The sequence below is a fragment of the Macrobrachium nipponense genome, chromosome 5, assembly GCF_015104395.2.
Source record: "Macrobrachium nipponense isolate FS-2020 chromosome 5, ASM1510439v2, whole genome shotgun sequence".
NCBI lineage: Eukaryota > Metazoa > Arthropoda > Malacostraca > Decapoda > Palaemonidae > Macrobrachium > Macrobrachium nipponense.
Window position 1 is genome coordinate 1,251,416 of NC_061107.1, and position 17,500 is coordinate 1,268,915.

The following is a 17,500-nucleotide window of genomic DNA, read 5'->3' on the forward strand; positions in this document are numbered from 1 at the left end:
CGGAGAGCAGCCGTGATCCGAAGACACACACGCACAAGAGTCGTATATTTGCGTCTGCCAAAATCCGTGAGGGAAATATCCAAATGCGTGGTCCGAAGGGTACAGTTTCTAAGTCGTCCTCCAAATAAACCAAAATGTAAATGTTGCGACGGGAAACAGTCTTGGTGAGAGCTTGTTAAGACCCGAACTGCCGTTGACCGGTACACCATGTCCACTCATCACCTTCCCAGTGTTTATAAACACTCAAAGCAAAAGAATAGCAATCGTTAAAACGATAGTTCACTAATACACAAAGAAGGAGGAGGAGGCGCAAAAACACTGACAAACAATCGTAAAGCAACTTAACTTACGGTAACACAAGAGTAAACATACTCAGCAAAAATTTATCTTAAAAATAAACAAGGCTTATTTAAATCAACAAAATAAATAATAATAGTTTTACGTTAACCTAATATATATATATATATATATATATATATATATATATATATATATATATATATATATATATATATATGATCAACGAGGGAGGATAGTATTAAACACAACGGAAAAGTAATTCATCTACGTGTTTCGGCGTGTTTGATACTATTTCCTGGGCTGTCAAATGGTAGCGCTAAACACACAGGAAAATGTAGATGAGCCACTGTTTCACAGAATTTACATATCTACTGAAACACAATCAAATTTTATATATATATATATATATATATATATATATATATATATATAATATATATATATATATATATATATATATATATATATGTTGGCGGAGTCGGTATGAAGACGTCACTGAAGTCCTGAATTTTCCTCCGTGCGCTGAATCGAATCCACGAGAGGGCGGAATTATTATAAAAAACTTCCCTTCGGCTAACATGAATATATGTAAATATATTAATCCCAAGGTAGAGCGAATTGGATATGAAAGGAGATTTGTGTTTAATGCGCATATATATATATATATATATATATATATATATATATATATATATATATATATATATATATATATATATATGTGTGTGTGTGTGTGTGTGTGTGTGTGTGTGAGAGAGAGAGAGAGAGAGAGAGAGAGAGAGAGAGAGAAATCCTTTTCCAAGAAACTTCATTCCAGAGGTAACACATTAAAACTAGACTCATTGTTCCGTTGTATGACGCAGTAAGTGCAAACATTCTCTTCTCGACGCTTTGCCAGCACCAGTTTTCCTTGTCAACAATGAACGTTTATTGAAACGTAATATTAACAACGTAATGATAACAACGCAACGTTAATTTTATGACTTGCTTGGTACCCTTCTGCTATATAGCCAATTTTGAAAATAACGATGTTGGGATGCTTTTATTTTATATCCATTTTCCATGGCCTTCGATTCTAACAGCCTAATTACGATACGTCTGTGAAAGGGTCTGTTTTTATACCCAACAAAACAAAATGAAATAAGTACAGGTAATTCTCTTTTGGTTATTGAATAATTGGAATTTGTTCCTACTGCATAGAATACGATTCCTATTCTATGGAATACAGAATAAACCTCATATCATTCATTTAGAATCCTGCATCATTCGATAAGGAACAAGGCATGATCCGACCTCCAGCTTACACCAGGCGCATGCAAGATTTTTCCCTCACGCATAAGTTGTCAACATTATAATCCTAACTTGACGTGAAGTGACCTTCGTAATTAATGCAAGCATCAAATAAAAAGGACACATAATAAACACGTTCATGTATTCTCAGTTATAAGTGGAAACAGTGAAATAGCCTATTAATTCAGTACACCAAATAAATTCAAACGTGATAAAATCTACGGTCAAACAGGCCGTTGTTTCACACACGAAAATTTTTAAAGTACGCTACATTTTATTATAAATATTTTTGTTTGTACTGTTTAAGATTCACATTTTTCATTTATTTACATTTTGATCCTAATAAATAAATCCTGAATATCCTACGCTAAAATTCCTGTATTCTGAACTCAACGCAAAACACCATTTTCAGACATTTTCCGGTTTTACTAACCACAGCCCCGCCCCACAACAACAAGAAACTCCCCGAGTAAGAGAAAATTGGAAAGGATAAGAGGGATAGGTATCAATTTGTCATATTCGGTTTATTGAATTGGGAAATTTGGTTATTTTTCGATGAAAATTCGATGAGATGGTCATTACAATGTCTCTCACTGCGCAAATAAAAAAAAGGGGGGAGGGGGGAACTTGAAATTTTTTGAGAGAGAAAGAACTCAGGGTGTTTAGATACCTGACCGAATGATATTAGGTCATTTGTAACCCCCTCCCCGCCTACAGTAGTGGAAAGGGATAGAGCTATTTTATTGACAGAGAAGAAGCAATGGGATAAAGAAAGCTGCTATTTTGAAAAGTTTTACCGAAAGTTCAATAAAAAATAAAAACATTTGTTTGTATAGACAAAGACAAAAATTCTTAGTTGGACATCTGAATGACATTCGCAGATATGACTGCGAGTTCTTGCACTAACAATTAAATCTCTTTAATATAGACAGATAATTATATAGAAAGACAGACAGAGCTTGGAAAAGGAATAACAAATTAAATTTGTAACCTCTGACGGTACCCAAATTCATAATTTCAAGGATAATTGTCGATAATTTATCACTGTTGCGTTATCTGGTAAGCTAGTTAGATCCACATTAACTTTGACGTAATGATTTTATTCATGTTACGATGACAAAAAGAGATGAAAGGATTTTTTATTCAATAACTCGTATGTTCTTAGTAACTCAACTGTTCTAAAAATCGTCTTGCTTATTTTCCAAGACGTCAGACTCAGATGAGTCTCCCCAAAGGGATAGGAAAACTAAAATAAATAAGTAAATAAATAAAAAAAATAAATAAATAAAAAAAACAAATAAATAAATAAATAATTAAATAAATAAATAAATAAATAGATAAAACTTCTTTCAAAGTCGATTTTTATCTTGATTTGAACAACTTAATTTAAGTCAACGCAAAATTCTCCTCCACAGAGGAGCAAACTCGATATAGCTGCTCACGCTGGCATGGTAGGTAGCGACGTAGCGTGACGATCAGATGTCGCGAGTTCGTGCGCCTCCCCCAAGGCAACGAATAATCACTGGCCCTGTGTCATGATCAGTTATTGCTGCAGTGCTGGAGGGTCTTTAGCGGTGGGAGGTTGAAACCAACATTCTTCGGAAGCTTGAAATTCAAGTCAGTGGTCTCATGGTCTTGTTTCATGTGAATAGGTTTCATCTAAGAATAATAATTATATAGCGATAAATTAATAATAAGAAAGGTGAATGTTATATAAGAAGAATGAGTCTAAATCCTCTTCAAGTGAAAAATTTTAACTTTCAGATCTCCGGATCTGAATCGAGTCGAGGAGCATCCCAATCTCCAGGCGTTTCTCGTGTTTCTTCGGTTTTGACATGAAGTGGCAGTTTAGTCCGAGGTTTAATATGTCATTTTGTTCAGGGGTGGGCTGGTATGCAGTGAGGTTGATATACCTCTGCGTCTTTTCTTAGATGCGTAGCTTACCGCCGTTGAGGGCAACAAGTTTGCGGGTTACGCCCCTAACCCGGTTACGCATGTCTTCTTTGCTTAGGTAGGCAAGGCGCACGTTAATATCTTCGTAGGTGGGAGGCTCGCGCTGGTCCTCCGCTCGGTCGTCTGGTTGGTGGTGGTGGTCACTTGCAGGGGTGTCGTGTCTGGTATTGTCATCAGGATCAGGGCGGACAGCTTCAGCATGTATTTCCGCCCATTCTTCTCGCAGGCGGTGATGTTCCTCCTTCAGGGTCTTCATATCGGCAGTCTTATCCCGTAGTTGCCGCTGTAGGAGGGACGTTCTGAAGTCCCTGGTCCTTTCTTCATTTCTTGCTGTGGGGTCGTGCAGCCTGATGTTTGTATATTTCGGAAGTAGACCCTCTCGTAGACATGTTTTGTTAAAAATGACTGCTGCTTCAGCACTATTAATCTTGTAAAGAGTCTTCTCTATCTTTCTGATGATGGCTTCCTCATTGTTGCTTAGACTGGCGAGCAACGCACCAAACAACGAGAAAGCCGTCATCAGAAAGATAGAGAAGACTCTTCACAATATTAATAGTGCTGAAGCAGCAGTCATTTTTAACAAAATAATAAAAATAATAATAATAATAATAATAGTTCATATTATACTGCCCTTACCCGTAAAATAATTTTTCCTACGTATTCCATATTCATCACGACATTCTCTAACTGAGCAACGCTATTATTTAACTAAGCAACTTTCCTTCCATCTTCTCTAAATGCATTTACCAGCAGGTATAAACTGCTGCCATTGTTACCCCATATCACTGAGATGTTGAAATCTCCCCAAAGCTTCTCAGACAGACTATTTCTGTATTTTAAATCCTACCCCATTTTTCGTCCACTTCTCAGACTCTACACACACACATACACACACACACACACACACACACATACACGCTTTTTTCTGAAGGTAGAAAATGAAGTTATACCAGAGGGAAGTTATTGTTGAGGAAGGTAAGTGCAGTTTACAAATGGATCTCGGACAACAAAAAGGCGCAAATGGACTGTTGCTGTCTGAAAAGAATAATTCAGTGGGGATTTTGAATAACTGGAGAGAGATTTCCAAGAGAAAGAATGGTGGATGTAAATTTCGAAATGTCGTTTGGGAGTTGCTGTTCCAGATATGAGGGTAATAAAAAAAAAATAAAAGTTCATGAATTGTGGAACAGGTTTAGGGATTAGAATAACTGTAGATTTAATTTCATAGTAATTATGGTACCATCAATATTTTATTATTATTATTATTATTATTATTATTATTATTATTATTATTATTATTATTATTATTATTATTGATGGAACAAGTATTGCTGGCGCTGACGCGGTTTAGTTACTTATGTCTAAAATATAGAAAGGAAAATGAAAGACTTTCGTTCTTTCTTTATGTGTTGTGGAGAGAGAGAGAGAGAGAGAGAGAGAGAGAGAGAGAGAGAGAGAGAGAGAGAGAGAGTACTATATCGACCACCTCAACATTTCATTAAGTGTTTACAACATCCAGAGTTATCAGATTTATTTCACTTCTTATATCTACTCAGAATGAGAGAGAGAGAGAGAGAGAGAGAGAGAGAGAGAGAGAGAGCTGCATCGACCTCCTCAACGTTTCATTAAGTGTTAACAACATCTAGAATTATCAGATTTATCCGACCTCTTATATCTACTCAGAAGAGAGAGAGAGAGAGAGAGAGAGAGAGAGAGAGAGAGAGAGAGAGAGTACTACATCGACCACCTCAACGTTTCATTAAGTGTTTACAATACCCAGAATTATCAGATTTATTTCACCTCTTATATCCACTCAGAATGAGAGAGAGAGAGAGAGAGAGAGAGAGAGAGAGGAATTTAGTGCAACCTATAACAAATTTTGTATTGTAGTCAGTTTTATAGTTGAATAAGAGAGAGAGAGAGAGAGAGAGAGAGAGAGAATTTAGTGCAACCTATAACAAATTTGTATTGTAGTCAGTTTTTATAGTTGAATAAGAGAGAGAGAGAGAGAGAGAATAGAGAGAGAGAGAGAGAGAGAGAGAGAGAGAGAGAGACATTAAATAAAGTTACATCTCTTTATTCCTTACCTACGACTTTTCGGCATTAATACTCTAAACATAATCACGAGAGAGAGCGAGAGAGAGAGAGGGAGGGGGGGGGGGGTGAGAGAAAAACATTTCACCCACATGGCCTACTACCATCCAGTTAGGTAAAGAGCTTAGAACAGAAAATTACATTTGCCTACACAACTGAATTAAAACTAACTCACTGTAATCCTTCTACTCATTTAACTCTGCTCAATTTTGCAGAAAATAATTAAGCAGCAGACCTAATGAGTTCACCCACAAAGTTCAAAGGTCATAATTGAGAACTAAGTAATGCTGGATTTTCATATCTAAAAATAGTGACGCCACTTGGAACGCGAAATTGTTTACCATTAAAGCGCTATAACATTCTGCTGTCCAAAGTTGGGTAACTGTTGGGTATATGATGTTATTATATATATATATATATATATATATATATATATATATATATATATATATATATATATATATATATACATATGGCTGCAATCCCAGTCTCATTACTCAGTCTGACAGCCAATCAGGAGCGTCGTATGGGACTGGCCTAGACATCAAATGCACAGTTGATATGAATCTACTATAGTACTGCCCCTAGGTTAGGTTAGGTTAGATTAGGGTGGGTTAGGTTAGGGTGGGTTAGGTTAGGTTAATTCAAAGTCTACTCCTTCAACGATTTGGGTGTGGGAAACATAGTGAGATTATTTTCAAGAAGAATTCTATGGTTAGTTTTTAAGATATGGCGTCCCACTTTTTTCAGAGAAGGTTTCGTTACTAGATTATGTTCGGGAATAAGCGGCCCTACACTATAGGTTAAGTACAGGATGCGAAGGAATATTATACATGCTGTTTGTAAATAATCATGAGAAGTTGAATGTTAAAAAAATGATAAAAAAAAATTATTTTTTTTAGCAACACACATAATCTACCGATAAATTGCGAGCAGTATAGTGTACTCACCAAATTTGCAAAATAACTTGGAAATAACATATTTAATTACGAATAAACTTTCGCCGTAATTTACTTAAATATAATAAGAGACACTAAAGAAGATACTTTACTTCTTAAATAATATAAAACTAAAATCAATTACGGAATCATAACGCCATAAAATCGCTTTGTTTTTCGCGCCTTAAAACCATAAAGACGGCATTTAAAGTTCCCGCCGATCAAGAACCTCGCTACAGTGAACCCCGAGCGCGATGTAAATGCCCTGGTGGGGTCCAGACGATGCAGGTGGGGTTGAAGGGGTGATTTAAACCATTCACTCACCGGGGAGAGTTTAAAGGTCAATCAAACGAAGTTTAAATGGCCCTACCCTTTTTAAAGTTAGAGGCGGTGTTGCCATACGGTATCAAGTGACTATATATTACTGAAATGTACTTTTTAAGTATTTTTTCAATATCTGGATGAGATTCTATAGATCAAAATAGTTTTTAAGCTTATGTTAGATTTAATATTGTTTTAAATATCTAACGAAAAGGTAACCTATGAGATATTTCACGTTTAATGGAAATATCTCCTAGCGTGAATTAGATCGAGAAATGTAAATGTCAAAGATTTCTCTCTCTCTCTCTCTCTCTCTGGCTTATAAATAAAATAAAGGATAAGTTTCAGATATACAAGGTGATTTCACCCTTGAGGATACCAGGGAACACTTGCGTATACAAGGGAACCCTTGAGTATTCTAGGGAATCCTTGAGGGAACTAGAGAACACTTGAGGATACTCGGGACCCAATGCTGTTAACAGACTTTGGAAAAACAGAAGTAATTTAATATTCAAAGCAAATGTTATATATATATATATATATAATATATATATATATATATATATATATATATAGACTAAAAAGTGTGTATCTTTATTCTAAGCTGTATAAAGTACAAAATATCATAAGGAAATGATTAAAAGAATGACTTGAAACTCTCTGGCAACAAACGGCGCAGAAAGACGTAACCATTAAATTATAGACCACATTAGTTACAAAGTTATACGGGCAGCACCCAGCCCCGTTTACGCGGTGGGGGGGTTTCGGGAGGGGAGGGGGAGTGGATCTTTCCACTGGCTTTATTATTATTTTATTATTATTATTATTATTATTATTATTATTATTATTCAGAGGATGAACCCTATTCACATAATAAAAATAACAGTCCCACAGGAGTTACTGCCCTGAGATTTCGAAAATGAATTGAAAATGGAGCCAAATGAAAAGACGTTTCGCACAATCCTGAAACGAGAGAGCGGAGACCACCCACCCGCGTCAAGATAACCACCTTGACGTCCTGCCTGGTAGATCCTTTGGTAATTGCCGCTTCGAGATAACCTTGACTTTGCAAAGGTTGAATCTTAGATCTATCGCTTCCCTGCCCTTGTCGGAGTAGACGAAAGTTTTAATGACCAATTAAGAGATGTCTTTCTTCTTGTTCATCGTTGACGTGACAATGAGAATTAATAGCGGAGAACGACAGACGGAAGGCGATGGGGGGAAAAGAGGGGGCAGTATTTCTTCTTCAAAATGAGAATTCTTGTCCAATGGATCACTCTTGGTTTAGTGTTGTACGAGAGAGAGAGCGAGAGAGAGAGAGAGAGAGAGAGAGAGAGAGAGAGAGAGAGAGAGAGAGCATCATTATGGTCATGATGGTGGTGACTTTGGTGGTGAAAGTAAATATATAAAGAGAGAAATGAATTTAAAAAACAAATTAAACATAAAATTAAATAAATACGGGATATGTTTATCTTTACCGTGATCATTATGTTTTATTTCCATGAATTTAACGTCATAATTATTTTTTTTACATTGTGCACGATTCGTGATCATTATCTCGTTCTTGAGAGAGAGAGAGAGAGAGAAGAGAGAGAGAGAGAGAGAGAGAGAGAGAGAGAATCTAGGGTAACCTAGAAAAAACGTGCATCATAGTCAGTTTGATAGTTCAATAAGAGAGAGAGAGAGAGAGAGAGAGAGAGAGAGGTGTAAGCGTTGGTAGGAAAAGAAAAAAAACGTTGGTTCCTTAAGTATATCGACGCCACGTGCCTCACCATAGCATGACGTTGAAGTGTATGGCGCTGCGCCATTTGCCTTTTCAGAAAAATTGAAAATTCAAAGACAATTTGAAAAAGAAAATAAAGTTTAAAAAACTATTATTTCTATATCTCTTCGTGTTTGGTCGTAAGATTCTCCTCAGCGATGAAGACTTTCTCTAGATAAAAAAAAAAAAAGATGAAGTTGTCATTATTATTGGTTTTAATTAAACTGGCCTTATGCCAGCACGGGCTGTTGCTCATAGCGATGAAGTCTCTCCATGACGTCATCGAGAATTTTGGTCATTTATTGGCGAGGATATCCTGACTTTTCTTAATTCTCCATCCGTTATTTTTTTTTTTTTTTTTTTTGAGAGAGGGGGAGCATTATCTTTTTATATACTTCTTTTCTTGAACGTGTAAGTAAATACATAAGCCCACTCTGGTATGACTATGGCTTCAAAATAAGGTTAAACACGTTTCCTGCGACAGCCATAAAGGCTGGAATGCTGGTAATGCGGCAGTAGTAAAACTGCTCTATCGTCAGTACCAAAGGAGACAACAAGGGGAGAGGTTGTTCATGCTTGTCTCTCACAAGATAGACTTTGTTGAGGTAAGAAAAGCCGTGATCCACCAGTGGGTCCCATCGCATCTGAATGAAAATTTTATTACTGCAGTGCGATGGGACCCACCGGTGGGTCCCACTTGATTTTTTTTTTATTGTAGCTAACCACTCTGTATCTATGAGACCTGCTATCATGTAATAAATATTTATATATAATTTACGTATTTGAGGGTTTGGTTAGGGTTTCCTTTTCTGTCTTTTTTTTATTTATATGTAATTTATATATTTGAGGGTTTGGAAAGGGTTTCCATTTCTGTCTTTTTTTTCTTAGGCAGTGAATGACCTAATATGACCCATAGTTTTGGATCTTTTCTAAATTTCTATAAATCAATCAGTAATTTTGTAAATTGTTTTACCTTAGTATCAAAACTTTACACAGCATATCATCTTTGCAGGTGTTACAATGTTGGCTTCCAACTTTTATGGAAGTAAAAAAAAATCTGATAGAAATGAAAGTTCCAATTCTGAAGAAGAACTGTCTTCTGAAGAAGACACTTCTAAAGAAGACACTTCTGATGATGAATATATTCATTCAGAAACAGGAAGCAGTTTTTCAAATGAAGAGTCTCTCCATGATGATTCTGAAAATCAAATCACTGAAGAAGAGCAAGAAAATGAGGAAGAAAATGAGGAAGAAATTTTGAATGAAGACACAACTCCACCAAAAGCTGTGTGGATAAAAGTGACTAAGAAAGCTCGACAACATGAATTTACTGGGGAAGAAGAACTTTGTGTAACTGTGCATCCATCGTCTACAGATAACCAAATTTGGCCTATCGATGTTTATAAACAAATAATTACTGATGATATTATAAATCTAATTGTTCAAGAAACCAATCGATATGCTGAGCAGAAAATTTCTTCGGTTACTGTAACAAGAAGATCGAAATTACGGCAGTGGGTCCCTACAAATAACGAAGAAATTGAAAAGTTTATTGGACTTATCATTTACATGAGATTGGTTCCATTCCCTGAGATCCAATTATATTGGTCAAAAAGCATCCTTTATAAGAATGAAATTGTTCCCAAAACAATGAGTAGAGACCGCTTCCTCTTGCTCTTGCAAATGTTACATTTTTGCAACAATGAAGAACCTAATGTGGGAAGAGATTGGAAAATAAGAAAATTACTAGATTTGATTTTGGTGCAGTATCAATCAATCTATAAATCAGGATCTGATGTTATAATTGATGAGAGTATGGTGCCTTTCAGAGGCCGTGTCATTTTCAGACAGTACATCCCTGGAAAGAGCCATAAGTATGGATGCAAACTGTTCAAACTTTGCACTCCTGATGAATACATTCTAAACATGGAGTTATATACTGGTGTAGGAGTAGCTACTCCACCTCTAAGTAAGACTGAATCTCTTGTAGTAAGACTCCTTGCAAATCATATGGATATGGGAGTGACTTTGTTTGCAGATAATTACTATATCTCCAGTTTCTTAGGAGAGTATCTTCTTCAGCGGAAAACTTACCTATGTGGCACAGTAAGAGTCAATAGAAAGTATCTTCCAAAGTCAGTTACAAAAGCAAAACTAATGAGAGGTGAAATTAAAGCCTTAGAAAATGAGAATGGAGTGAAAGTATTCAATTGGAAAGATAAAAGATATGTTGTGACTCTATCAACAGTTCCAGAACATGATGATACGCTAATCAACACAGGTAAAGTCACAAGGACTGGATTACCTATCAAGAAACCTCAAAGTGTGTTAGACTATAATAAGTGCAAGAAAGGAGTTGATTTATCAGATCAAATGTCATCATATTATTCACCTCTGAAGAAGTCAAGAAAATGGTACAGAAAAGTAGCATTAGAATTTATTGCTGGTACTTCTATAGTGAATGCTTAGGTACTTTACAGTAAGTACTTTGCTGTCAAGAAAATGTCATTACGTGCATTCAAGGAATCTATTGTCTTATACTATACTAGTGGTATCATGAAGGAAAAAAACAAACCAGGAAAATCAAGTATGAATATTTCAGGAAAATCTTCACATTGTCTCAAAGAAGCAGAAGGACAGAAAAGAAAAACAAGGAAACGATGCAGAGGCTACTACGAAATGTTGGCAGCAAATGAAGGATCCAAAGTGGCCAAAATCAAGTCAAGAAAGGTTTCCACATATTGTGACTCATGTGATGGCACTCCATATCTATGTTTAACATGTTTCAATCACAAACATAACTAGTGATATGATTCTTCATTAGCAAATGGAATGGAAAACTAATTTTCTCATATACTGAATGTCAGACAAATTTTCTTTGCAATTATTTCAATAAAACTTTTTTTTTATTTTATTTTTTTTTTTTGTATAATTCAACCCTTTGATAGCAATACTGATCTACTAAAATAATAATTGCATTTAAAAGTTTAATTTTTTTTTTTAATTAAAAAAAATAATTTTGTTCTCTTGGGACCACCGGTGGGTCACATTGCAGCAAATGAGAGAACAGTGTGACCCACTGGTGGGTCCCATCGCTGGAAACGTTTAAACACAAGAGATTATTGCACTAGAAATCGAATGAGGGCTCTAGTGCATTCCTGGGGTTAGAATGACGTGATATCCTGAGGTTTCTCATTACCATTTCTCCTCAAACATGATGAAGGAATACGAAACTGGCAGGAATTCCCTAAACACCCCTCCCCTCCCCCAACCCCACCCCAGGCCCCACACCCTCCCCTTACACACACGCAATGATTCGTAATTGCTATATTTCAGCTTTTTTTCTCAAAAGGTTCAGATACACGAAACCACGACAAGTATAATGAAAGTTCAGATATACGAAATCACGACAAATATAAGTATAATTAAAACAATATCCGATAAGTAAGCGTTGGGACTTTAAATACGAATCTCCACAATGTGTGAAAGAGAAACTTGAATACTATTAAGATAATTTACCAACAATGACGGAGCAATTGAGTTTCCTGTACAGCAAATAATCAAGGCCACCGAAACTACATCTATCTTTCGGTCGTGGTCTCGGTATAATGGTGCATAAGCCGTGGCCCATGAAATTCCAACCACCGCCCGGTGGTACCTGCCCTGTATCGTTCCAAGACGCACGATCGTGGCTAATTTTTTTACGTTAAATTAAATATATACTACTGAGGATAGAGGGCTGCAATTTGGTATGTTTGATGATGGGAGGGTGGATGAGCAACATGACAATTTGCAGCCCTCTAGCCTCAGTTGTTTTTATTTTATTCAAGGTTAAAATCAGCAATGATCGTGCAGCTGGCAACGATGTAGGAATATTAACACGTATCACGGAACGTGTATAAACGGTCTTTACCACATCCATTAATCCGAAAGAGAGGACGAACAAGATATCGGCCAATGAAGATTTGCCGCAGAGTCTTGCAGAATCTGTATTGATTGGCGATTTATAAGAGTCTCAGACAGTCTTCAAAAGCTTGATAGCACAAATGATAAGTCTCTCTCTCTCTCTCTCTCTCTCTCTCTCTGGTTCAGGTTCTGAAAGTGAACCTGGGTCTGAATGTCCTCCTGACCTGGTAGTATGTACCTCTCAGAGATAACCTTTGAAATTGTCAAGGAGAGGAACTTGCTCCAGCAGGCAATCACGAGTTGCACGAGGGAACTTTAGCCACGTCAAGCATTCGACGGAAAAGGAAACGAAGACACTTTGGAAATATATAAGAGGAGGATTTTTACTCAAAGTGGCGTATTTATACTCCGAAACGTCCATTGGGAGCAGGGTAAACATTCGTTCAAAAAAAAAAAAAAAAAAAAAAAAGCAATCCAATCAGGAAATTGCATCAACAGAAAAGGGCGAAGGAAAAGGAAAATAAAGATTGATTCTAAGATGTATAAAAATAAGAAAAAATTACCGTTTATTTCTACCATAACCACAAAGATGGCCCTTTAATACGACGTTTCTCTCGTTCACCTCTAGATTTCTTCTTCAGGGTCAAAAGGAAAAATATGAAGAAAAATCATCATTAAATTGTCATGGTACGTAAGACTGGCGTTCATTTCTTCTCTTTGGGTTATATTGTCTTCGTTAAAAAGCAACATTCGCTTTGAATGACTCCACAGGAGTTGACGACGAAAGTAAAAGGTTATGTAAAATGAAAGAAACTTCTAAATTCCTTTTTATACTAACAATAATTCTATCATTTACAGCTATGGGCTGTTATATGAACTGGGAACGTGTATTCTGCCATCTTATGAAGGCGTTATTCAATGGTCTTGTGGTAAACACCTTAATTGTGAGATTCGTAACAACATTGAAGATTTAAGGCATTTTTACGTGATACACACGAATTATGCATTCTGTTATATGAGCTCTCTCTCTCTCTCTCTCTCTCTCTCTCTCTCTCTCTCTCTCTCTCTCTCTCAAATAAATAACCAACCAAGTAATAAAATCCAAAATAAGAAAGAAACAAATAAAGAGAGAAATCAAGAATATCAGGTAAAAGAGAAAAGCAAACCACCAATGAGATATGCAGAGGTGTCAGCAAAAAATTTCAAAGCATCAGCTCCGAAATTCTACTCAAGAGATAATAACTGTATTTATTATGCAAGAGGATATTGCAGAAACGGAGAAAATTGCAGATTCAGACACAAAATTAATAATTATGATGAAGGAAGATCAAATATTATGGAAAAGTTGGATTTTTTAATGTCAGAATTTCTGGAAATGAAAAAAAGAACAACATACCAGAACAGGAAAGAGACATGGGAAAATCCTTATTACTACCAATATTAAATGAAGGAGAAAACACGCAAACCATCATAGTGATGAATGCGCAGGGTTTAGTTACGAGTAACTCAAAAAGAAAAATAGAGTACTTAGAAGAACTAACCCAAAATGAAAAGAAAATAGATATAATGAATATAAGTGAAACCTGGTATTCCCAAGAGACTGGGAATGATGATCAAATAAAAGGGTTCCAAACTTATAGATCAGATAGAAAAAATAGGAATCAAGGGGGAACCGCAATATATGGGAAAGACAAAAAACAAGGAAAAATATATGAGAAATATAGTAACTCACAATGTGAACTAATAGCGGTAGAATTTGAATCTGAAAAATTGATGAACATAGTAATATATAGACCTCCTAATACTAAAGAGTTTGACTTAATAATTGAAAAATTGGATGATATATGTAGAAATCACAAGGACTGGACTATTCTCCTATCTGGTGACTTCAACTTTCCTTTCGTAGAATGGAAAGAACGAATAGGAGACTGTGGTTGTACTTATACATATAAAAAAGAGAGTAATAGTAGTGCAGAAGATAAGAGGCAATTTGAAAAGCTATTAGATATGCTACTAGAATACAACATTCAACAAATAAATCACCTGCCAACAAGAAAGGAAAATACTTTAGACCTAGTATTTGTGAACGAGATGAATTATGTTAAAGAAATAATAGTTTATAATGCGAGTATTTCAGATCATAATGTCATAGAATTAACAGTTCATCCAAAGCAAGTGAAAATAGAGATAAGCAAGAAATGAAAAAGTGGGAAGGATATGGAAAATACAACTTCTACAGTAAAAATATAAAATGGTCAGAAATTAATGAAGAATTAAACAAAGATTGGGATAATATTTTCGTAAGTGATGACATAAGGGTAAATACGGAGATATTATATATATTGGAGAAAATAGTGGATAAATATACCGAAGAAGAAAAGTAAACATCATTCATGCATACCAAGAGACAGAAGGATCTTGTTCCAGAAAATCAGAAAGTGGAAAAAAGGTCTTGCAAAAGAAAAAAATGCATGGAAAGTTATAGAACTAAAAAGTAAGATAGAAAATGCAGAACAAAAGATTATACAATCAAAAGAAAATGAAAAACGGGACTTGGAAGAAAAAACCCTATTAAATATCAAGCAAAACCCCAAACTATTATACTCATATGCGAAGAAGATGAATAAAAGAAGAATAGAAATAGGCCCTCTGAGAATTGAAGGGAGATTAACGAATGAAAAAAAGGAAATTTGCAACATACTGGCAGAACGATATAAGAGAGAATTCACCCCTAGAATAGATAATGAAGATAATGATATAGAAGTAAGGGACGAAAATAGTGAATATTTAGCTGACATAGAAATTAATGAAGCTGATATTGTGCAGGTAATTAATGAAATTAAAAATGGAGCTGCTGCAGGGCCGGATGGAGTCCCTGCTATTTTGTTAAAGAAAGTAGTTCATTCTATCGCAAAGCCACTTGCAATATTATTAAGACAAAGTGTAGATACAGGCAAGATTTATGATGAGCACAAATTAGCAAATATCACCCCTACTTTCAAAAGTGGATCAAGACTAGAGGCAAGTAATTATAGGCCTGTGAGTCTAACATCACATATTATGAAAGTGTATGAAAGGGTAATGAAGAAAAATATTATGAAACATTTAATAAAAAATAATTTGTTTAATATAGGACAACACGGTTGCGTACCCGGAAAAAGTACACAAACCCAACTGTTAGTCCACCGTGAGAACATATTCAAAAATATGAAAAGCGGAAATGAAACAGATGTGGTTTATCTAGACTTTGCAAAAGCTTTTGACAAAGTAGACCATAATATATTAGCAACGAAAATTAGAAAACACAATATCGTAGATAAAGTAGGAAGATGGTTAAAAGAATTTTTACACAACAGAAAACAGGATAGTTATTGCAAACGATGAGAAATCGGATGAAACCAAGGTAATATCCGGTGTGCCACAAGGTACGGTGCTAGCTGCAATACTGTTTGTTATTATGATTGAAGACATAGACAGTAATGTTAAGGATTCGGTAGTGAGTAGTTTCGCTGATGACACAAGAATAAGTAGAGAAATTACTTGTGATGAAGATAGGAACGCTCTACAAAGAGACCTTAACAAAGTATATGATTGGGCAGAGGTAAATAGGATGGTATTTAACTCTGATAAATTTGAATCAATAAATTATGGAGACAGAGAAGGAAAGCTATATGCATATAGGGGACCTAATAATGAGACAATCACAAATAAGGAAGCAGTTAAAGACCTTGGTGTGATGATGAATAGGAACATGTTATGCAATGATCAAATAGCAATTCTGTTGGCAAAATGTAAAGCAAAAATGGGAATGTTGTTACGGCACTTCAAAACAAGAAAAGCTGAACACATGATTATGCTTTATAAAACATATGTTCGTAGTCCACTTGAATATTGCAATATGATATGGTACCCACACTATCAAAAGGATATTGCACAAATAGAGAGTGTACAAAGGTCCTTTACAGCTAGAATAGAAGAAGTTAAGGACCTAGACTACTGGGAAAGACTTCAATCCTTAAAATTATATAGTCTAGAAAGGAGAAGAGAACGCTACATGATAATTCAGGCATGGAAACAGATAGAAGGAATAACAGAAAATATCATGGAACTAAAAATATCAGAAAGAGCAAGCAGAGGTAGATTAATAGTGCCCAAAACTATACCAGGAAAAATAAGGAAAGCACACAGAACATTAATCCACTACGCACCAGCATCGATAATGCAGCGTCTATTCAATGCGTTGCCAGCTCATCTGAGGAATATATCAGGAGTGAGCGTAGATGTGTTTAAGAATAAGCTCGACAAATATCTAAACTGCATCCCAGACCATCCAAGATTGGAAGATGCAAAATATACCGGAAGATGTACTAGCAACTCTCTGGTAAACATTAGAGGCGCCTCACACTGAGGGACCTGGGGCAACCCGAACGAAATGTAAGGTCTGTAAGGTAAGGTCTCTCTCTGATATCTGTCGCAAATGATTTGCTATTGCGTCAGTTACAATGAGACATTATTCACTGAATCTCTAAGGCAATGTGAGATCCTTGATAACGTTCAAAAGTAAAATCATTCAAAGGTTACTTCTAAGACTTGTAATAACTTTTCTCCCGATTTTTTTTTCTAAAATGTTTTGGGAAAGAATGGCTATTTTCGCTATTTTACTGCCCTAGCCAACCAAACCTTCTGATTGTCTTCTCTGTTAGACAAAGAGCAGGCTTTTCGCAACACCTCGGCAGTGTATTCAGCGTATTCCTGCCTACAGCCATCTAATTCTATCGAATTTACTTGACAAAGATCTCCGTCAGACGGGGCTAATCACCCATTTCAGAAACAAGACACTTTCTCGACTGCTATCCGACAATCCCGACAGCTCAGACAATGCTAAGACTCCAGGCTAATATATAATTCCTTGAATCTCGATTGCCAGAGGATGAAT

The 17,500-nt window shown here is 35.8% G+C and overlaps 1 protein-coding gene across 1 annotated transcript in view; it reads left to right on the forward strand.

The window, feature by feature from the left end:
• The first annotated feature begins 4,481 nt into the window (after positions 1 to 4,481).
• Positions 4,482 to 17,500, forward strand: part of LOC135215340 (piggyBac transposable element-derived protein 4-like) — a 29,512-nt gene continuing 16,493 nt past the window's right edge. The window contains exons 1-2 of the mRNA XM_064249899.1: positions 4,482 to 4,518; positions 9,671 to 10,939. Coding sequence (XP_064105969.1) covers positions 4,482 to 4,518; positions 9,671 to 10,939 — 1,306 coding nt within the window. The remainder of the gene's footprint in view (positions 4,519 to 9,670; positions 10,940 to 17,500) is intronic.